This window comes from Gouania willdenowi, chromosome 16, assembly GCF_900634775.1.
Source record: "Gouania willdenowi chromosome 16, fGouWil2.1, whole genome shotgun sequence".
Taxonomy (NCBI): Eukaryota; Metazoa; Chordata; class Actinopteri; order Blenniiformes; family Gobiesocidae; genus Gouania; species Gouania willdenowi.
The window spans coordinates 14,412,804-14,436,126 of record NC_041059.1 but is presented as its reverse complement, the minus strand read 5'-3'; the positions used below and the strand labels follow the sequence as shown (position 1 = coordinate 14,436,126).

The window sequence follows — 23,323 nt, the reverse complement described above, 5'->3', positions numbered from 1 at the left end:
TCAGTGAGAACAGTTTATGACTTTTAATGTGTGTTTTTGCTTATTCTCCGATTGAACCCATAGAATAAATCACATCACACCTTTTTTTTGTGTTTAATATTTCATTTAATTGTGTTCAGTTTCCCACTCACTGAAACAGAACAGATAAACAGATTATTATCTAATTATTACCTCTGTTTATTTAATTTGTTCATTTATTACCTATTAAATATTTACCCATTCAGAGGATAAATAAGCATTAAATGATAAATATTTCTCTTTTTATTCTAAAATATACTTTTACATAAACATCACAGAATGTTGATATTTGGAGTAATTGTGTTACTGTAACGTTACACCTACATGTGTTGCACAGGTTACAGTGTGTATGCTAGGCTGAGCTTTAGCGTGTTAGCGGTGTGATGTGCTAACAGTTCTCAGAGCAACATAAATCCCATGAAGAAGAAAAGGAGAGGCTTGGAAAAGGCCACGACCCCCTCCACATTCAGCAACGGAGCTCCTGCACACAGAGGTCAATGTCAAGGTAAAGAAGTTAGCTTTTCTTCATTTTATTATTAGATGAGTTGCATACAGCAAAGTTTAAGAAAATAATATTCTGTCTGGTGAAATAAAATACAGTCGACCAGAGTTGTATCACTGGCCACAAAAATGTGTCCATCTAATCTGAGGGCTACATTATTAAACGGTACCTGTAGTGAAAATGTATAACAAAAAATGTGTTTAATGTATTACCAATAGACAAAATATCTGCACCTTTTTTCTTTCTTTTTTTTTAATAAAAAACACATTAAGGGGACTTTTTTTTAGAATAATTTCATGCTGTCGGGCATTAAACTATCGAGAGCTGCCATTTTGGACAGGATATGACGCACTTGCTTTCATCGGCCAGGCCGGGTCACTACAGGTACCCTTTAACATTTATGAAGCAATGAGAATAAAAAGTCCAATCTGCGTATGAACAGGAAAAAACAGAATATTTTAGTCTGTTGTAATTTTGTATATAGTATTTTCTGTCATTTTTGTATTTCTTTGTCATTTTGTGTATTTTTTTTCTGAATTTGTGTATTTTTGTAGCCTGGAACAATTCCAGACTGCCAGCGACTGATCTATATCTGTAGTACCGATAGTTTTCATTCTGGATTTCCTGTCTAGTAGTTTTGTTTGTATTTGAAGTTGTTTAGTGTAGTTTTGTTATGGTTATTGTTTGTATTTATGTTATTTTGTATGTTATGAGTAATTTTTGTCGTCGTTTTGTGTGTTTATTTTGGGGTGCAGCACAAAATTAATAGTTGCACTCTATATTTTAGCACTGAAGAACTTGGACTTTTGTCTCACTTGATTGTACGGAGTTCAGTACGAGTTCATCAGATCCAGTTTCTGCTTCTTCCAGCGCAGCCAGTTGTTTTGCGCTCAGCATTGCATGCTGGGAACTGGTTACCATTTCAGCATTATCAGGCCCAAAAGCCTTTAGCTGGTTCTCAGAGAACTTCTACAGGGAAAACCACAAACAACAGCTGAATCCCACATCACATGGAGCTTGGTGTGTTTCCATAAATCAAACAGCACTAACAGGGTAGCTTTGCATTCTGTGGGCCTCATTTTCTAAAGGTTTGCATGTGTAAAAATGTGCTGTAACTTGAGTGCACGCACAAAGATGAACAATTGACCAGACACAACCAGTTTAGCATCCGACAAGCGTGCAAATATACCATAATCAATGTTTTTAGCGTGTTTGCCTCTAATGAATAAGCATGCGACTATGAGTGTTTGAGCACTAGTTTGATTTAAACATGTAGAACTGTGGTCCTCCAGGAGTTTAAGCACTAATCCACTGATTACGTTTAAATGGTCGGATCTGTTTGACTTAGCTTAATTTTATTTTACAAGTGAAAAATACAGTTGGTATTTCTAGACAACTGTAAATGCTACATAATGACATCACTATGTGGTCTGTAAACAATACAAGTCTCTTACTTTGAAGCTGAGCGGGGAAATGAGGGAGATGCATGACTTTCTGAGAAACGGTAACACATTTTCTTTCAAAGTGGCACAGTCGCCCTCTGTCAGGTGAGCTGTGGGTCACAAGTAGTGGTTGAGTTTTAGCATTTAGTTCTCTTTGTTTTGTTTCAGAGGAAGAAATATGCTCACGGATGATGATGGCCAGTGCGCTGACTTGGGCTTCACTCCATGTGCTGGGATCTCCAAATACAGCTACAATCAGATTCCTCAGCTGCTGCTTTTTCTTGTCGGATAACTCAAAGCAGCTAATTTGTCCCACTGCGTTCCTGTGACAGAAACACACTGGTGTAGTGGTGAGTACACAGAGACCTTACCCTCTAGTTTGCACGTTCTCGTTGCATACAGTGTCCTCCCACAGTCTAAAAATCTTAAAGTTCTACTGCTGGCTTATAAAGCCCTAAATGGTACAGGACCAAAATATATCTCCGACCTTCTGTTACATTACGAACCATCTAGAGGTCTCTGGTCGTCTGGGACAGGTCTGCTTTATGTTTCCAGGACAAAAAGCAAATGCAGAGAAGCAGCGTTCAGTTTCTGTCTATCTATATCAACGCACCCTCATTTTAAATACCTCACCCGTAATGCTTGTTCTTTGTTTTGGGTAAAACACTTTGAATTACCCTGTACATGAAATGTGCTATATAAATAAAGTTGACAAACCTGAAACTCTCCACATCGAGCTGTGCGATCTCACTGGCACTAAGACCAGATATGAACTGGTTCAGTTCCACAATGTCTGTAGCATCGAGCATCTGCACTGTCAGATTGTAACGTTTTGCAATACCTTTCCACACCGACTCCATCTGTGTACGCAAAGATAACATCAGGAGTTTGGAGTCAATGACCAAAAGTAACCGAGAATGTGAGTGAGTTCAACTTCTGAGTATGACCTGAGACTCAGTGTATCCGCAGTGGACCATGTCTTTCAGGGAGCTCAGGGAGAAAGGCAGCAACTCAAGGTCAGAGTTAGAGAAGCCTCGAGCAATGCAGTGCAGCTGCACCAGCTGACATCGATCCATCTGTGACACTGGACCAAAGACCTGCACAGAAACCAGGAGAAAACCATCCAGACATTCCACACTCTGCTGGACTATGTGAATATTAAAGCTTTTTCTCCACGTACTGAATCTAGTAAAGAATGATTTAGGAATTGTCCACGGTTGTGTTTGGTTGTGTTGGATGAATCTACATGTGACTGCAGCTTATGGGCCACTTCTACCGCTGACATATTGTAATAAACAACACAGGACAAACACAAATTGTGGCGAAAAAACATTTACATATTAAAATTTTGACTATTTTGCCTACATCAAGCTGTGATGGATGAGAAAAAGGATGAAAGCTTTTTGCAGAATATGGAATTCTCTGTAAATATTCCCATAGAGTTTTGCATGCTGGAATGCCTGGAATTTAGCTTTGCGTTAGTTCAGGGTGGCACGAAAGTCAAGCTAGCCTAGCCCCAACAGCTGACAGTAGCTGTTAACAACTGTCGGCATCATCCCCCAAATTCAGTTTATCATCCATCTGATCATGTTCCATGCTTCCCATTGGTTAGAGTTAGTCACGGTCATCTAATGTCTGTGCTTCTGTTCCAGGGGGTCCTGCTGACCACTCTCTCTGCTTATGCCTTTCCATGTAGCTCATGGAAGAGCGAGGGGGAGCTCCCTTTGCTTCTGGCTTTCCAGGGTAGAGAAGTCCCAGAACAGAGCCTTACCACCAAATTTAAACTGCATGCTAATAAATAATTTATCAAAAGTAATCCTGACTGAAACATATTTCTGAACAGCTCCATTTTACCTCTATAGCTTTTTTAGTGAGCACAGCCAGCTGATCTGCACGGTATGAAGGACACTCTCCAAGCGTTTCCACAGTGGCTTCAAAAGTGCTGACTGTCATCGTGTCCAGCTGTGTCGATGGCCAGTAGCAGTTACTTGGTCCCAGTTCTTCAACCAGATTCTCTGTGAGAACAACTCTAACCTGACCATCTGGGGCAGCCTCCCCAGAGTCTTTGGTGTAACCGAAAAATAAAGAATAGAAAAATAATTATGGACATACAACAAATTTATTTTTTACAGTATTTTCCATTAATGCAAATAACTCAAATTTTCCTACCTGCTGCAGTCAGTGAAATGTTGGTGACAAGCTCAAAGACTTTCTTTTTCAGGGCTTCTGAAGGAGCAGGAATTTTCTCACTTAGGAAATACAACACATCTTTCAGCCAAGGCTGAAACGCAGAGAGAAACAGAGACAATATTACCAAACAGCAATACATTTATAAATCTAAAGAATCAAATTTCATAAAATAGCGAGTAAGAATTTGAGTTTTTGTTGGTTAAATGAGTGGATACGCACTCTGTTAGGCAGCAAGAAAAGGGCTTCATCATCTTTTACAACGAGAACGCCAAATTTCTCCATCTTCTCAGGTGTCCAAGTAGAAGAATTGCTGTCAGTAATACGAGACATTTGTTATGGTTGTTTCTTAGTAAAATACTTTACAGCCATTCGTCCTCTAATAACACACTCATACATACAGTTCACAAACCACATCAGATTTTACAGCACTTTAAATACATACACAGCAAACACTTCCTTTGGAACTGTTTCTGTTCATCACTTTAGGAATGACCACAGAGTTTGCGATTTATTTAACCACAGAAGGACTTGATGCACGAGTCAATATTGACCAACTTTAAGACCAGAAATAGATGAACATGAATAATATTAATTCTCTGGGATAAAAATTGAGCATTGCGTTAGTTCAGGCAGGCATGAACGTCAAGCCAGCCCTGCCCCCTCAGCTGCCAGTAGCTGTAACCACTGACAGCATCCAGATGATTAACTAATTCATTTAATCATTCAGCTGATCATGTTCCATGCTTCCCATTGGTTCGAGTGTCTGTATTTAAACCACTGCAACACGCCTACTTCCGCATGTGTTGTCCGCAAACGCCTCGCAACCCACCCCCACCCCAGCTCCTCTTCTTTCGTCTAATCAAACAATGTCTCCTGTTGCCATTTAACGTATGTGCTTCTGTTCCAGGGGGTTCTGCTGACCGCTCTCTCTGCTTATACCTCTCCATGTAGCTCATGGAAGAGCGAGGGGGAGCTCCTTTTGCTTCAGGCTTTCCATGCTGCAGTTGAAAGTGCAGAGAGGTCCCAGAACAGAGCCTCATCACCAATTTTAAACTGCATGCTAATTAAAATAATTTGACTAAAGTGATCCTGACTGAAATGATAAAAAAAAAAGTATTTTTAAAGAAAGTGGAGAAGTTATCCAACTTTTTAAAATTCCAGCTGCTGGATATGTCTGATTTAGAAAAGCATGCAGACCTACGACAATCATCCATTATTTTATTCAATAAAATCTGTAAAAATAAAAAGACAACAAAACTTTTTTATCAACGGGTCCAAGAGCATTAAATAATTCTGCTTTACCAAAGGTTAAACCCAGAAACACAGCGTACCCAATTGCCTGGAGCAGCTTCTTCATCTCTGTCATGTGGGCTTTGAATATGTTACTGCAGTTAGCCAACAACTCAAAGGTTTCAGTGAGGACTTCTTCTGTCAGCAGTTTCAAGTTGGAAGGAGACTGGTCACATAGCATTGAACCAAGTTTGTGCACGTCCTCTTTGGTCAGCTCAGACAGCTTTCTCCCCTGCAAACAACCAACAATGTTGAAATCACTGCCTATTTAATCACGTCTGTACCCCACACTGGGAACACACACACAAAAACCAGAAGGTGCATGCCTAAAGACGTAAACAGAACTGGAGTTTTATCAACACATCCTTAAGGCCTGAACATTGAACAAATCATATTTTGACTCAACATTTGAATTGAATCAAAATTCCAAAGAAGAAGGATTCCCAATAAAATCTGTTTTTTTCTTTTTCTCCCTATTTCATACAAGCTCCTTGTTCTGCCAGTTAACATTTCTACTGTCAGTAAAATGTCAGTAAAAAGCTTTTTTAATTGTTCACTCTGCCTGAAGGTTATGTTTTCATCTATTCATGTGTTTGTTTGTCTCTCAGGATTACAATAAAAGTACTTAAAAGATTTTAATTTGTAATTTTAAACATTTTAAGCAAAGGTAGACCTTATGCCATGGGATATTCCATACATAGATTTGGATCAAAATACTGATTCTGGATCAGTTTCACAAGTCAACAAAAGTCCTACAGTATCTCTCAAATTGGCCAAATTTAAAAAATTCATAACTCGCTTAATAATTGACTAATCTTTATGACATTTGACTCAGTTATGTTGGGCTGGTTAATCAATTACCCCAATGAGTTTCATCTAGATCAGATCCGGATTTGGATTGCACATTTCATGGCGATTTCAAAAAATAAATAAAAAAAATGGGGTGTCCATACATTTGGACCTACTGTAACATTAATAAGGGGGATATGATTTTCTTCCAAGCCTTTAAAGTGTGAATGATCATGAATCATGATACCATGATCAGGATCACTGATCCAAATATCTGCCAATATCTGGCAAACAGGATATTTGGTTTGTGCTCTTGTTTTTGTATTCACATTTGCTACGCAGTGCAGAGCTTTGTCAGCCAGTGTACGACGAGATCGTTCACGATTAGGCAATAAGCTCAGGTCGGCCTTTCCCATCTTCTCAATGAAAGTAGGACACACAGAGTCTGGCAACTCCTGCCTGTGGAAAGTAGGTAGGAGATCAGCTTCTTGGTTTTAAAAAAACATTTATGTGTAAAAAAAAAAAAAAACAATAAAAAAGGTTGCATTTTATGTACCTCAGAAAGAGAAGTATGAATGTGGGGATTGCTTCAAGTTCCTCCTCAGTGATGGTTTTAAAGTAGTTCTCGTTCTTTGTTTTAAAAAAGGCGTTGGCAGAACATCTGGCCTGAAAATGTGTTTATTTATCAGGAGATACACTGTTGTTATAGCTTGTGTAGGCTAAAGATATTAAAGAGAATAAAACCCTACCTGAGACTTGGAGAGCCATTGTGAGTTATTGGTAATGGCTTTGACCCACTCTAGTAAAACAGATTTGTTGAGCTTCTCAATCCATTCACAACCAAAACCCTGAATGGATGAACGCAGCTTCCTGTCATAACAGAGAATGTGAGCACATTGAACAAAAGGAAACAGCAACAAGGGCATGCATCGTACTCTTTAAAGGTCCCATGTCATGCTATTTTTCACCCATCTCCATTTGTTCTAAGAACCCCAAAAACATAGTGTTTGAGGTTAATTTTCCCAAATTTGTGTTAAGTAAAAAAAGTGTTAAGGAAACATAAAAACAGCAGATTTAACGAGTTAAGTAATAAATACATCAGAAACTGTGGCAATTACCCAACCATCAAAGCAGTTCTTAAAAACTGTTTGAAAACAAACCAGTCATGCACCCAGATAATATTGTACTTTATTATTGGACTCTTTGAACGCCTGACAGTTGTTCATTTATTATAAATAGTATATGTGGTATTATATTTTCTGTCGTCAGTCAGTTTAATGTTTGTCTCATTGTGCCATGTTGCTTAACTGTATGTTAAATGTTATTGTTCATCTGTATGTTAAATCACGTTTACCTGCCTTAAGACAGTGGATGAAATTCAGCTGTTGTGCCAACTCTGGCATATTTATGTTGATGCTGTTGGCTGACACATTGATTCATATGTAATGTCCTAATTCAAAGAAAAAAGTAAATGAAATGACATTAAAGAAAATATAAAATAATGGTTTCTAATCATGTCATATATTCAAAAATGCCCTTTTTTGTTTCAGGTAGAGTTTCTTCACTGAGGTTACTTAATTGTGTTATTTCAATAAATCTTACTCAAACACAGGCAGCTTTCCTTCTGTCTTCTTCACCCAATAGGCTGCCTGTGTAAAGAAACAAACAAAGATATATAAACATATGGAAAAATCACTGACAACAGAGAGATAAACATACTAAGACAATACCTGAGTTTTGCACCAGGTGTTTTTCTCCACTTCATCCAAAGAGTTGATGCTTTTATTCTGAAGGCTGATAAGGGATGCAATACAAGGCAAACACCTTGGAAGCCTTTTCTTCAGCAGATAAGGTATCATCTACAGGAAAGCATAGATCTGAAATTTGGTCCCTGGTAATACCACTTTATGTGCTTTATGTGTCAATCCTGTTTATCCATTACAGTGCAAGTACTAGTAAATTTATTCACTATTTATTTTCATCTTTCTCTACATACTTCCTTCATTAAGGCCTGAAGTTGCGCCTTCGTCATTGTCTCACACCAGCCCTCATGAGCATCCAAGTCCTCCAGGAACTCCTCAGCTTTTAACTTCTTGAAAATACAAACTGGCAAACCGTGTAAAAGTGACTGGAGCACAGTTAGGTTCTTGACTGACATTTCATCACACTATAGAGAGGCAGAATGTAGAGGGTGTTAGATTTAAAAGGCAAACATTACAAACGCCATGCTAGCTCTACAGGCTTACCTTGTCTGCATTCTGTTTCCTAACCAAAAGACACTCCTGACCACGCGTCCACTTTAGAGACTTGATTTTGAGAACCGCATCAAGGATGTGGTCAGGGAGGGCAGAAATCTGTTTCTGAGACAGAAAATGCATAATCTCATGCAGGTCCTGCAATTTTAGTGCATTGCTGGCATTTGAAAGCAGGAGGTTGACAAACTGCTTCATCCGCTTTAGTCATTAGAAGACAAAAAGAAAGGAGTTAGTCAAAATGAGATTTATTCACACTTTTGGAAAAGAAGGAGGAAAATAAGTGTGAAACAAGCGGGCTTTACTTTTCTCATAGTTGGCTTGTGACAGTGTTCAAACTGATGAAGTAATTCTGATGAAGTGCTGTTCCTGCCGACAATGACTTTTGAGACTAAATCATCGTCAAGATAACAAGCCAGAGGCCCGAGCCTGGAGAGAGCAGAGGAAGCGTGATAACCATGTAAAAACCTCCCAATACAATTCTTCCCATGGTTCAAACACAAGGGCCAAGTTAGTTCAGTTTCAGATCACATAAGACCTTTTTATAGTCCCTATTCAAAATGTTCTAATCTGCTACATCCTAGAATTATTGACACATCCCTGATGAATTTGTGAGAACTTGTGGCTTTGTCTCAAAATTAAGGGAATCAGGCAGGGGTGTTAGTGGCCATCTTGCAAACCGGGCATCATCCCGATGGGCCGTTGATCTGAAGTGTGCTGGTTTGGTCCACTACGTTTGTTTTTTTTGTTATTTTGACGAGCGAGTGGAGGCAGACATGGTAAATGGTGGCCAAAAATGGTCCAAAAGTGGCAAAAACATGGCAAGAATAGAGTGTTAAGTGACTAAAATGGGCCAAAAACAAATAAGAGTGGCCAAAAAATGGGCAAATAAAGAGGCAAAATGTAGGGAAAAAAATAAAACAAGCAGTATTTATTGGGCAAAAGTTAGCTCATTTGGATGAAAAGTGGCCAAAAAAAGGACATAAATTTGATAAAAGTGTCAAAAAGGAAGCTAAAGTCTGAAAAAAGTGTCAGAACTTTTTGAGTTTGATTGTTCGTGGTTAGATACAATTTTATTGATACACAATAACTTTTAAACTACAGTTTGTGCATCCTGCTAACCTTCACCATATCATTTTCCTATCATACAGTCGTTGAGGATTGGAGGTAATGACATTTCTGGGACATGTTTTGCATGATGAGACTCATATAGCAGCATACTCATCCACATGTTCTTGTAACTCTTCTCCAGGGAAGCACTCTTTGTATTTTTGCAGAAACATTTTAGCCCAGCTGGGTTTGGGCTTATCCTTTAAGGATTTGAAGCATCCTAAGCGAATAAGTTCACACAGCTGCAAGGAAAAGGAAGAGAAACCAACAATATAGTGGGAAGAACACAGAATATTTGTGCTCCAGTTTCTTCTACTTTTTAACCTTCAGTGATGAACCCCTTTTTTTACCTTCTCTTTGGGAGAAGATGCAATATCCTCTGATGTGAAATAAAGGGAAAAGCAGCCCAGTATGTTCATCTTTTCAGAATCCAACCATTTCACTTGAGATTTGCAACGATCCTTAATCCCTGCATTATAAACAAATTGGTGACAAAGAACATTCATGATTTAAAAAAAAAAAAAGTTTACAGATCAGTGGGAAATTCTAGTCAGCAAGGCTGGAGATTCAACCCACAGCATTCTGTTGCACACACTTCTCTAGTATTTGCCATGCTATCCGAACCGTTTCTTGCTATATATTGGACTATTGGTGTTTAAGGTGAAAGGTTTCATAAGTCAGAAAGATCAGGAGAAACTGGTCCATGCTTTTATCTCCAGCAGACTGGACTATTGTAATGATTTTCTAATAGAAATCCCCCAAAAGAGCATCAATAGACTTTAAAGTTCTGCTGCTGGTGTATAAATGTGTGAATGGGTTTGGTCCAGAATACATCAGTGAGATGTTAGTCAGGTATGAACCCAGCAGGTCTCTCAGATCTATGGACACAGGTCAGATAGTGGAGCCCAGAGCTCACACTAAATATGGTGATGCTGCTTTTAGTTGTTATGCTGCAAAGAAGTGGAACAAACTGCCAGCAGAGCTGAAGTCAGCATCACGTGAACATTTTTAAATCAAAGTTAAAGGCACTTTTTTTCTCTACTGCGTATGATTGAGAGGGAGATTTTTTGGTCATGTTGTTGTTGATGTAATGTGTTTGTTGATGATTTTATTATCACGATTAACGTTCTTATTGATTTTGAAGCTGTTGAATGTTTTATGTTGCACTTTTTTGCACATTGCGTGGCTGCTGCTCGTCAAATTAAACTCCGACAGATGTTAAAGTTCTCTCCATGATTATTCGACATTCCTATTTTCATAATATGTCCAACGTAAAGTCACAGTTTGATCCACTACAGAGTAAATAATAAGTGAAACAAGCTGTCATATACAGAAGTTGGTGAAATGCGCACAAGACGATGGATACAAGAAACTGTTCCCACACATATTTAAATGAGGATCAGCTTTAGTTCAGACTCACTCACATCAACTTCATAAAGCATTAAACAATTTTTATTTAAAACTACGTATTTTGTAGAAAGCCAATGGTTCTGTTTCACTGCAAACACCTCTGTCTCCTCTGTATCAAAGCAGGACGCTCTGCAGGATTATTTCCTCATACCTCCATCGCATCACACTCGGTCACGCAGGCATTTCAAATTAGAAGTGCGCTTTATCATTTTCACAAATTTCAATGACATTTACAAGCATTGGGAAAACTCCATGCTCCATGATTTCTAAACAGCCTAAAAAGAAATGACATCATAGCCCAGTCCGCCTCCATTGTTTCAGACCGCCTTCATCGACCTACTAGGTGCTTTTGATATACTTAAGCGCGGTGGGCGTGTCAGGAACCTGGACCGGAGAATACGCACAGGAGAGAAGCGCATAACTGCAGGCGCGCAAAAAAGCACTGTAAGTATTTTCCTGTGGGAAAGATACTTACAGTATGTTCTTGGCGTAGCTGGGCTGCGTAAGTCATCAGGGCAGTAGGCTAAATGGGCAGGGCGTGTTACCAGGGCTCCTCCTGTCGGACCCTACTGCACAGACTTTGGTTCCAAATGACATCAAATTTGCAAGATGCGCCGTATTTTGGCTTCAAGAAAGTTGAGTGAGAACAGCTATAGCACACGCCCACTGAGCAAGATTTACTACCACAAACAACCGTTGGGGTGAAAGTAACGAGTAACTTTTACTTTGCGAACTATTTAATTGAGCTACTTCTTACTTGTACTTGAGTATTTTATGTCTGACTTACTTGTACTTGTACTTGAGTACAATTTCAATAAAGTAGCAATACTTCTACTTGAGTAGGATATATCAGTACTCTTTACACCTCTTCAACAGATAAATCTGACCTTTCCTTGAGCTGGAATCAGACGGTTTCGTTGTACAGTTGAATTTGTTTTGGAGAATCTGTTCTTTTGCCCATCTGGCAACTTGTGTCTTGTCAGAGTCAGACGATGAATTGAATAAACTCTGTAGCATCTCCATCCTGCAGCCAAAAGGATTTGGAGTTTTATTTCAAACAGAGCCATGTAGACACACACAAATTATAATCCACATACATTGGTTTAAAGTTTTCTTCTTTGATGTTGCTACTTAATTTCAAAAGGGGTTTCTCTGGCACGATTATTCTGGCACACCAAAGCAGCGCTTGGTGGTCGTCTGAGTCGAGGTCGTCGCACTGTGTCATCAGTGCAGCCAGACACAAAGGAGCCATGAAGGCTCGTAAGTAGCATGCAGTGGACTCCTGCAAAAACAGACATGAATCAGGAACAATGAACAACGTTCCTTTGTCCTAAAACACAGGCAGTTATGTACTGACAGAGCTGCTGTTTATTTTCTTGACCATGATGGGAAGGTTGCTGCAATTCCACATTTTGTTTCTCTGGAACAGAAAATACAACCAAGGTGATATTTATAAAATCCAAGAACATGGCTTGTGTTGGTTAGAGGATGCATATTCACCATTTTATCTGGAGCATCCACAGGGAACTGATTGTGACCGGCTTTGCTTTTGTCTTCATTGACAGAATCCAGGACATGGAGAAAGATTTGTGCAAGTGTTTTGGGTGGCTCGTTATCGCCGTTCTCCATCGATTCGTCACTGAAATAAATAAAGACAGCTTCTTCTTCACTTATATCATTTTTTTTTTTTTTACTTTGGTAGACGACTGCCACTTTAAAATTTCTGTTATATTACGGATTTGTAGTTTTACAACTACAAAATAAACCTGCTGCGGTTAACTTTGTGGCTCTGGCTGTGGTTTACCTGCTACTGAAGATAAACTCAAGCTGTGACTGCTTTGGTGCCGCATAACCTGCAACAAAAATCCTTGGTTTGCTTAGGTTATTTATGGCTTTTATTGAAAATGGTAAACAGCACAAACAAATGCTCATAAAGCACTTCGACCAATTTCAGTAGTATGTTTGATTTCATCCTATTTTGTTCATGCACACAAACACACAGACATTCAATGAAAGCTTAATTTAAAGTGATCTCACCCTTTGCCTGACATTCTTTCATCTGCAGAGAAAGACAGTTGAACAAAAGCACAGACAGAGGTTAGCTATGATGTTAAATGTTTTATAGCAAATTAAAGAAAGGGGTTCTATGTGATTTCAACACATTTTAAGCACATTCCACACACTTCGGTCTCAAACAATTCAGACATTTTTGCCAATTGTTCTTTTATAATTCAATTGACAATCTGTAATTTTTGTGGTTTCATTGAATGAACTATTTTTGAGGTATGGACAATTTAGTGAGAGGGGTTTGTGTCCTTATTTTTTTTATTTTTTTCCATTTTAAGCTTCCAATATCTCAAAAATTACACCACATAGGAAACTAAAATTTGGTATCCTAATACAGCTCCCCCTACTCTCTCAGAATATACAAAATTGTCTGTTACACATCTTATTTGGGGGACATGCCAGCCCCTCAAAATTGGGAAAAAGTTTGTCAGGGTTTCGGGCTGGCATTTCCACCAGATAGAATGTATATTAGATATTTTTATATATTCTGGGATAGTAGGTGAAGCTGTATTACTATATCAAATTTCACTTTTCTATGTGATGTAGTTCCTGAGGTATTGGAAGCTGAAATGGAAGAAAAATAAGGACGTGCGAAAATCGACACATACCCTCCTCACTAAATTGGCCATATCTCAAAAAGTGTTCATTCGATTTAACAAAAAATGTATAGTGTGCCAGTGCCTATTGAATAATCATGGAACTTTTTGGTAAAATTTGGAACAATTTGGTAATTTGGTAAAAATTTCTGAATTTTTTTTAATTTGGTAATTTGGTAAAAAAAATTCTAATTTTTTATTTAATTTGGTAAAAAAACAAACAAAAAAAAACACATATTCAGCTGGTTATGATTTACAGTCCACATAAACAGGACTGAATCATAACACAACCTAACCGCTAGAGCGGACATGGGCTCGTCTATAAACGATTGCATTTACAGACCTTGGAGTCGCTGTTAGCTTACCAATAAACGGGAAGAGATTTGTCACCTTTACAATGAGTGCTGACTAGACCCAAGGCCATGACAGGCTGACTTTATAATACTGTATCATGTTTTTCTGCAGTCAGTGCCTTCTCCTCACCCTTCTCTCTCTTTTTTCTGTTTCATATGTCATGAAGCTGATGGTGGCAGTTCCTGATCTGTGGTTCACGGCTCAACTAGTCTGGGACACTCTGATGTTCTCTCTCTCTATCCTGTTCTGTTGGTCCTTCTGTCCACTAACCCCAACCATTCGACGCAGATGGCTGCCAGCTCTGAACCTGGTTCTGCTGGAGAATTCTTCCTGTTAAAAGGGAGTTGTTTCTTCTCACTGTCGCACAATGCTTGTTCATGTGGATCTTGTTGTTTTTTTTTATTTCTTATAATGAATTTTATATTTTGGTAAGCGCATTGAGATGACTTTCTTGTAAATTGTGCTTCACAAATAAAGTTGAATTGAATTTAATTAATTTGGTAAAAATTTCAGAATTTGTTTTAGACCGAAGTGCATGGGCCATTTGTGAAATGACATGGAATGACCCAAAAATTTGATTAACAAATTCATGAATAACTCTGTTAAAAAAACTGACTGACTGTAAGTTGCTTACGAGAGACTTGACGATCTTGAAGTGCCTGTTATCTTTGCCCATGGGTTTGTGATGCTCAGCTATGTGGACAGCATTATCAGAGCATCAATACGGGCGTATGCACACACAGACAGACACTGGAAACATTTGACACTTTAGTGTTGGGTTCTGCTCTTACCCAACACTGCACAGGCCAGGAGCAGCAGGAGGAAACTGCCTCCCTTTATAAAGGTCATCCTGAGGGCTCTGCCTTTCAATCAAACATATTACATGTTTATGTCAATTCTAATCCTTTAAGGCAGGGGTTCTCAACTGGTCTCACCCTGGGACTAACATTTTACCACGGTCATTAAATCGCAACCAATCAAATTTAGTTTTTCAAAAATAGCTGTTGAAAACACACACAATATATTTTTTTAAACATAAATTTATATATTTTCCTGTGCAACATGCATTTCACAGCATACCTGTCAAAAAAAAAAGTTTATTTCAAAATAAAAGACAAGTCCAACATGAGAGACACAAGTATTTATCTATTTTTGACCCACCCAGTACAGGTCCGGGCCCACTTTTGGGTCCCAATCCACCAATTGAGAATTGCTGCTTTAAGGGTTTTTTGTGCTCTCTGCGGAGCTTTTCAGAGGCGATTTGATGAAGGAAAGAAATGGTGCCTTGTGGCCATAAAAACTGATGTTCAACTTCCCGTATAGTCTCATGTCTGCCTGGATGAATTTTAAATATTGTGTGCTGGTGAATGTTGTTTTTAAAATGTTTAGCTCTGCTGTGCATCCCCTACTGGAATTATCAAATGCCCTGTGGCATCATAGGGATAGTAGTATTGTAGATATGTTCCATGACAAAAAATAAATATAGTAAATTGTATAAATTCAGTTTTAAATCCTCCAATTAATTCCTATTTTTACTGTGTCATGATTGTGTTGTGGGTGTCCAATCATCATGGGACCAAATGAGATTCACCATCAAATTTGTGATAAAGACGACTTTCCCCCTCTAAGGGTTAATCGCCTAGTACTTCCTAGTAAACCTCTAAGTTCCTTCACCCATGGGATTTTGTGAGAATGACATGCTGTGGAAAACAGGCTCGTGATGGAACGGGATGTACCGGAAAATATTTCACCACAATTTGTAGCTCCTCTCTTTATCTTTTTATTTAATTTGGATATTTCGTAGTGACAAAACTTAAAGAAATCTAAACTTAAACAGTTTTGGAAAGCTAGGGGAAAAATAAATAAAGCATCACAGCATCTTCACATATGCACATTATTTTTTGCCATGAAAACAAGAACAATACATGCATCAACAAAGCACAACAGCAAAGCTAAGACTGCAAACAAAATGTGATTCTAGCCTTATTTTGACATTGAAATTTCATAAACTTCTTAAAGGTTTGTTAAAGTCAGAGATTTTTGTACTTACACTGTTTGTGTCCTCTTTCTGATCCCTGATGGGAAAACTGTTGTTTAAAACAGGACACAGACCCAGTGATAACACAGTCTTCTCTCTAAGGCTGTTTCTCAAGTCTGATGGAGATGGGTGGAGTTTACCTGTTTTTTACTGCCACAGCAGGTGCATGTATTGTGCGGTCGTAATGAGTGCGTGTGCGCACGAAGTGCATGGGTGGAGACCCGAGACATACGAGACATACGAGACATATGAGACATACGGGACAGAGCTTCTTTTAAAAATGTATTTTACAAATCAGAAATGTGTTGACAAAGCTAAAAGTATGTGGTTAATGTCATTTATCAAAACAATGCATGTGAGCAGACAATAGCAGACTAAGAATACACATGGAGTTGGCTACATTTTTAGTTACAATTCTTTAAAATAAAAAGCAGAAAAAATGTTATGGAGCTTGCACTTTATGGTCCAAATAGATAAATAATGAAAAAACATAAAAGAAAAACAATCAAATAAACAACATTAAAGATGTGTAATACATTTTAGTTTGTCACCTTGTTTTTGTTTTCAAAGAAGTTACTCAAAAATGTGCAAAAGTTGCTTTCCAATATGACAAAACTCTAAAAAAAAAAACAAATCCTCCGTTAAAAAAAATAGTAGAGCTTCATCATCCTGCAGAACATTTGAATGTTAAATGAATGTGTTGATTATGTAACTTCAGCCACATGCAAAACAATGAAGTCCAGTAAAGTGAGAGGGTGACCACTTCACTTCAAACAGTCAAAATCAATGAGTTTCCTCACAAAGTGAACATCAAGGATGAAGCAAACTAGAACTTAATAAACCAACTAATGTCATCACAGGATCAGTGAGCTAATCTGCCTAGCTACAATATATGTTCACTTAGCAACAGTCCATGGGACGCAATTAAGAATGAAGCAGGTGTTTACACTCATTATATGGTGGAACAAACAGCTCAGTATCATACCCACAGGACGTCCTCTCATTAAAACGGACGACACTGAAACATCTCCTAAACTGGCTCATCACCTCCTGCACATGTAGAATAAACTGCACTCCCTGTTCAGGCTCTCACTGAGACAAAGGAAGAGGATCACATGTGTCGCGTCTCAGTCTGTGCACACGTTTCCCTCTGTTTTGGAGCCAGTGGGCTTAAGTAGGTCTGGTTTTGTGAAGTGATCTGAAAAGACAAGAGATGCTTTAAAATCAGAGGTGGGCAACTTCTGTCACAGCCCACATATAAGTGAATATTGTTTTTATTATATTACAAAAAATATGACAATACATGTAATTACATATATGTATTATATATTTAGCAATACGCTTCACAATGTATGGATCAGCAAAACTGACCCATTTATTATTAACCAATTGGTTACATAAATTTTGACCTTCAACATAATATCTACAGTATTCTACAATTGAATAAATATAATATAATATATATCAGAAATTTTAGATGCAGTCCAATAAAATCCATTTTCTGGATGATATCCGATATCAATATCAGATCGGGATACCCCTAATATAATATAAATATATGATATAATGAAATATATTTTCATGTTCATTTTCAGTCAGTAATATATTGATAGTCAATATATAGAAATATATATTTTCTTTAAATGAGGGCTAACGGGCCCTGGAAAATGTCTTTGTTTGATCGAACGGCCACATAATCAACGTTCATGTCAGCATTAAGAATTAATGACCAATCTGAGCATTAACACAGGAAATAACAAATACGTTTTCATAGTACTTTTATGTGATTTTTGTGCATTTCTGTTTCCCTTCGGTGTATTTTTTCTGTAAAATATGTTTTTTGGAGTCATATTGTGAAGTTGTGTTGTCATTTTGCGTTTTTTATTTTGAGTATTTTTTGTGTATTTCTGTTGTCGTTAGTACTGTTGGTTTGAGTCATGTTTGTAGTAGATTTGTGTGTTTTTGGAGTATTTTCTGTGTTCTTCTTGGCTTTTGCTGTATTTTCCTGCAATGTTGTGATTTTTTGTATTATTTTTTTTTTATGTATTCTTGTTTAGTTTTGTGTATTTTTCTGTCATTTTCTATGTTTACTTCTGGGGCCACATAAAATTAGACCAAGGGCCACCAGGTGCCCATGTCTGCTTGAGACGATTAGCTCAGTATCTCTTCAGTGAATTATTGCAACAGACCTTATTTTTATATTGAATTATTTACACGTTGTAACAACAAAACCAGATAAAAGACGGAATAGTCTTGGTTTTTTCCATCTGAAACACATATGAAATTAAATATTTGAGTCTTTATTATTTATTTTCCTAAACAGGAACATTTCTGTGTGCAGCTCACCTGCTGCAAACTCACGGATGTCGGCTGGTCTTTTGTGAAGTACATTTCTGCAAGAAACAAGCCAAAAGGTTGAAATAGCATCATCTCTATTATGATATGAAATGAGTTTAGATGTTCAATGTTACAAAACGACCAACAGAAGATAATCATATTCTCCCTACAGTAATGTTAGAGAAAGATTGTATCTGTTACTTCTGAGGGAAGTTTAGACTATCAGGAGAAAATTTGTCTTTTGCAATATATACTGTACAAGGTGATTTACCTTCAGGAATATGGGTATTTTTCATGTTTTGAACAAAGAGAATTTAAGTCAGATATGAAGAAGCCATAAACCCACAGGTCATCTGATCTGTTGGCCACATGATCAGAATTCAAGTCAACATTTAAAATAATGACCAATCTGGGGATTAACACTAGAAGTCCCAGGGATTTCTATATCCCCCCAGAAGTCCCAGAGCAGGGTCAAATGAACTCTAGGACCAAACTGACGACTCTGATGGCTACAATTTGCCTCTATTCATTTGTAAATGAATCACCTGAGAAATCAGCAGGGGGGAGAGCCTGACTCTAACAATGGAAGTCTGGAATGTTAGGGGGAAGTGCCCTGGAAGCTAAAGTCACAATGCCCCGTTTATTAACTCGTTCTGCTTGATGCTGGGGGAGAACAAACACAGACTACAAACATTGAAAGAAACAGAGTCACCTCTTCCAACACACCTGATTCAAATGATTATCAGGCTTCTGCAGAGCTGGATGATCATTTGAATAAGGTGTGCTGATTAGCGGCCCTCGAGGACCGGAATTGGACACCACTGGAATACCATGTTGTCATGCAGCCTTTTGTGCTGTGGGGAATAAATAGCTGGCTGCTTCCACCTGCTGACACTCCACACTTATTCTACTCAAAATGCAGAGAAGGTTTACCACTCAAGAAGCGTTGGAATTGATCCTGAACAATGCAAACCCTTGTGACTCAGATGGGGAGGACATAAACCTTCAGCCAAATTCGGATTCGGACTCTGAGCTGTCTTCAGGTTAGATTTCCCAAACATCCTATTTTCATTTCCTGACTTTATTTTTATTTAAAACCGAAGAAAAGAATAATTTGAATTTGTTCACATTGCAGATGACGCGACTGCTCCTCATCTGGAAAAGAGAGCTCGGTTGGAGAGTGAGCCCACAGAGACGGCGAAAGAGGGCACAGTGTGGCATGAAGAACATGTGGGTACAATTCTCCGTTTCACTCCAATGGAACCGTACGCTGCAGATGGAGAGCCAACAGCAAAGGCCAGAAGAAGAATCAGGAGTCGCCTTCAGAGCTTCCTCTGTTTCATTACTGTTGGCATGCTCCGTCCCATTCAAGAATGGACTATTCAGCATGCACGGCAAACGGAGCAGACGGACTGGTTCATGATCCTCCATGAACTAATGGCATTTATTTCTGTTATTATTTTGAGGGGGGTGACCAAGGTTCCATCTCTGCGTGACAGCTGGTCAGCATGCCTGGGAAACCCACTTATCACTGGAATTATGTCACGAAACCGTTTCCAAGACATCATGCGTCACCTACGATTTGATGACATGTTTACGCGCAGTGAGCGAGTGCAGACAGATAAGTTTGCTGCAATTTCGGATGTGTGGGGATCGTTTGTTACCAACTGCATCACATGCTACAACCCTGGTCGACACATCACAATTGATGAACAGCTTTTCCCATCGAAGACTCGCTGCTGTTTCCTGCAGTACATTGCAACAAAACCCGACAAATTTGGCATAAAGTTTTGGGTGGCTTGTGATTTGAAAACAAAGTACATCTGCAATGTCCTCCCATATCTTGGAAAGGACCCCAGTCGTCCCAGTGAGGAGAGACTTTCTAGAGTGTGGTGATGAAGCTGATGGAACCATTTATGGACAAAGGCAGGACGGTCACCACGGACAATTTCTTTACATCACTGACACTTGCACGACGACTGCTCAGCCGGAAAACCACCATCCTCGGGACAGTCAACAAGATTCGCCGGGAAATTCCTCAGTCAACTAGAAAGATGGACCGCAAGGAATTCACCACTCAGGTATGTTGTTGGTCTTTTTTATTCCATCAACACCTCTGAGTGTGTCATTGTGTTTAAAACCGCTATAATAACAACAATTTCTTCTTTTTTAGGTGTTTTCCACCACTGGTGCCACGCTGACGGTGTATGCGCCCAAACGAAAAAAGACCGTCTACATTCTCAGCAGCATGCACAGCGTGGTTGAGACTGAGGAAACCATCAAAAGGAAGCCAAACACCATCACCCAATACAACACCACAAAGTGCGGAGTGGATGTGATGGACCAGATGGTGCGGGAGTACAGTGTGCGCACAGGAACACGGCGATGGCCAGTCGCCGTGTTCTACAACATGATCGACATGGCGGCACTCAATGCACATCTGCTTTATCAAGCATGCACCGGGGTGCAGGAGAGACGGGTGGACTTCCTGGTTCAGCTAGCAAGAGAGTTGGCTAACTCTCATGTGAGTGAAAAGAAGGCACTCAAAGAGCAACTGCGCCAACAACAACCGCCTACACCTGGCCCTGGGAAAAGGGCTAAGTGTCAGATCAACCATTGCTGCAAGAGCAATCGCGCAACTGTGCGATGTGTTCATTGCCACAAATACACATGTGGCAAATGTAGGAGAGAGATACCGTGGCAGTGCCAAGTATGTCACGAGTCTCAATAAGAGGATGAAGGAGATTCTTCTAAATAAAAACCATTGAAAACAAATCACAGTTGTTCTTTTGCACATTTCTCACACCACACTGTCATTAAAAATAAATAATTTTTGTGTTCTCTTTGGGTCAAATGACACCTCTCTGGGTTTTATAGGTAAAAAGTTCATTTGACACCTCTGTGGGACTTCTAGTGTTAAAGGATTTTGTCTGTATTTCAGTTTTGTGTAATTTTGAATATGTTTTATTTCATTTTATGTGGATTTTTTTTTTTTTGTCATTTTGTATATCTTTCTGTTTTTTTGTTTTTGTTTTTTTTTGGTAGTCATTTTGTTTATTTTTGTATGTTTTTCAGAGTCTTTTTGTGTCTTTTCCTTGTTGTTTTATATATATTTTTTAGTTGTTTTGTGTTTTTTTTTTTCTTCTTTTTGTGTTGAAAATGTCTTTTGAAGTCTGTATTTTTTTTTGTGTGTAATTTTGTATTGTTTTTAGGTAGCTTTTGTCTGTTTTGGTCCTCATTTTTGTATATTGTTGTTATTTTAGTGTGTTCCTGTAGTCGTTTTGTGAGTACTTTGTGTATCTTTGTTGTTTTATGTATTTATGCATATGCATTCATGTATTGTTTGCCAATACAAACAATGCACAGGGGTTCATGGTGTGCAAGGAAATTATTCTCCACGTTACACCACCATAATATGTTTGAATGGATTGATGCGTTATGCACTTTCCTCTAAATTCTGCTGAGGCAAACAAATGGCCAAAATTGGTCCAAAAGTGGTAAAAAAAACAAAACAAAAAAAAAAAACAGGGCAAGAATAAAGTAAAAAGTGAGTAAAATGGGTCAAAATCAGTCAAGTGGCCAAAAACTTGGCAAATGAAGAAGAACTAGGTGGTATGTAATGGATAGATTAAATGAGCCAAATATGGCAAATAATATTAAAAAAAGAAACATGTAGAGAAAAAGGGAAACAAGTAGTATTTCTTGAGCAAAAAGTAACATATTTGGATGAAAAGGGATCCAAAAAAAATTAAAGAAAGGACAAAATATTTGATAAAAGTGTCAAAAAGAACTTGTTAAAATAGACAAAAAAAAAAATAGAGAAAAAAAGGGATTTTTATATATAATATGTTTGAATGGATTGATGCGTTATGCATTTTCCTCTAAATTCTGCTGAAATCACTTTAGTGTAAAAGCAAGATTTGATTAAATCCTGTTCTTTTATGAACTACAGTATATTATGAAGTGTGGACCTCTGCTGTTGCATCCCTTCAGTTTTCCATCAGTTGTTTGTTCATTCAGCATATTCTACATACAGTAGTGGTCAGTTATTACATTAAGAAAAGAAAAGAAGAAATTCAAACCTGATAAAGTCTCCGATCAGCAAATCTATCTCAGGATGACATCTCATGTATTTCTCGTTGTCGATTCTAGTCTTGAGCTGAGAGTGAAATAAAACAAGTCGAATGGTATAAACACAAACAAACAAACACACGGACTGTAGTATAAATGTTCAGCTTTTCACTGGTGTTACCTTAAACTGCTGCAGTTTCTCCTGTTGCTCTGCACTTAATACACTATAGTTTAATTTCTTCGAGCCTTCTTTTCCAGCCATTTTTAACTCTTTTTTTAATGTGGATTATTTTTCGTCGTAGGCGCTTGAAGGCCTGTGTGTCTGTTTGCCGTCAGCTGTTCCCCTCACAAGCCGTAGCCATAGCAACAGCGGTTACTACGTAGACGCTCTACGTCATTTCCCTGCTCTGCCCGCCAGGTGGCAGTGAAGGGACACGAGGGACGTTTACAAATGTATAATTTCAAAGTAAAACTACACCATCAATAAATTAAACAATACTCTGACCATACCTGTCACGTTTTGAATTTCAAAATAAGGGAAATTTTCTGGCGCCCACTACGAGCCGTCCCACCCGCCCAACAAAGCTTCAGTATCCCTTATATTTTGAAAAATGTGTATAAGAAATCTAAATACCCACTTGTCAACCACTTATTAAATACAATTATGTGATTAGAATCTTTATTAACAGCTGATCAATATGTGTTGTGTAGACCTGCTGCTTTATCTCCAAAATGGCGACTTCCGGATGGATGACGCGCCGTGAAAACCCACTATTGATAACTAAAACTGATAAAACAAGGTCCAACAACCAACCCAATCCACACAAACAATGGTGGAACCCAAACATTGATTGGAT

At 38.4% G+C, this 23,323-nt stretch overlaps 2 protein-coding genes across 2 annotated transcripts; both read right to left on the bottom strand.

Annotated features, from left to right (window-relative positions):
* Window positions 1-144: 144 nt before the first annotated feature.
* On the bottom strand, window positions 145-16,169 carry otoa (otoancorin). Its single transcript, XM_028470862.1, has 29 exons — window positions 16,071-16,169; window positions 14,812-14,883; window positions 14,655-14,713; window positions 13,041-13,062; window positions 12,808-12,856; window positions 12,504-12,642; window positions 12,361-12,423; window positions 12,101-12,285; window positions 11,891-12,027; window positions 9,944-10,062; window positions 9,705-9,835; window positions 8,789-8,912; window positions 8,478-8,684; window positions 8,228-8,398; window positions 7,962-8,090; window positions 7,834-7,880; window positions 6,981-7,101; window positions 6,788-6,897; window positions 6,561-6,690; window positions 5,484-5,674; window positions 4,372-4,462; window positions 4,132-4,243; window positions 3,817-4,025; window positions 2,910-3,059; window positions 2,680-2,822; window positions 2,149-2,285; window positions 1,975-2,072; window positions 1,336-1,489; window positions 145-499 (listed from the first exon to the last, which is right to left on the bottom strand). The coding sequence occupies exons 2-29, from the start codon at window positions 14,867-14,869 to the stop codon at window positions 417-419; spliced, it is 3,369 nt and encodes a 1,122-aa protein (XP_028326663.1). The 5' UTR covers window positions 14,870-14,883; window positions 16,071-16,169; the 3' UTR covers window positions 145-416.
* Window positions 16,170-16,699: 530 nt separating this feature from the next.
* Window positions 16,700-23,003, bottom strand: riiad1 (regulatory subunit of type II PKA R-subunit domain containing 1). The gene is made up of 4 exons (XM_028471340.1): window positions 22,648-23,003; window positions 22,478-22,554; window positions 18,405-18,451; window positions 16,700-17,256 (listed from the first exon to the last, which is right to left on the bottom strand). The coding sequence occupies exons 1-4, from the start codon at window positions 22,726-22,728 to the stop codon at window positions 17,186-17,188; spliced, it is 276 nt and encodes a 91-aa protein (XP_028327141.1). The 5' UTR covers window positions 22,729-23,003; the 3' UTR covers window positions 16,700-17,185.
* Window positions 23,004-23,323: the final 320 nt, after the last annotated feature.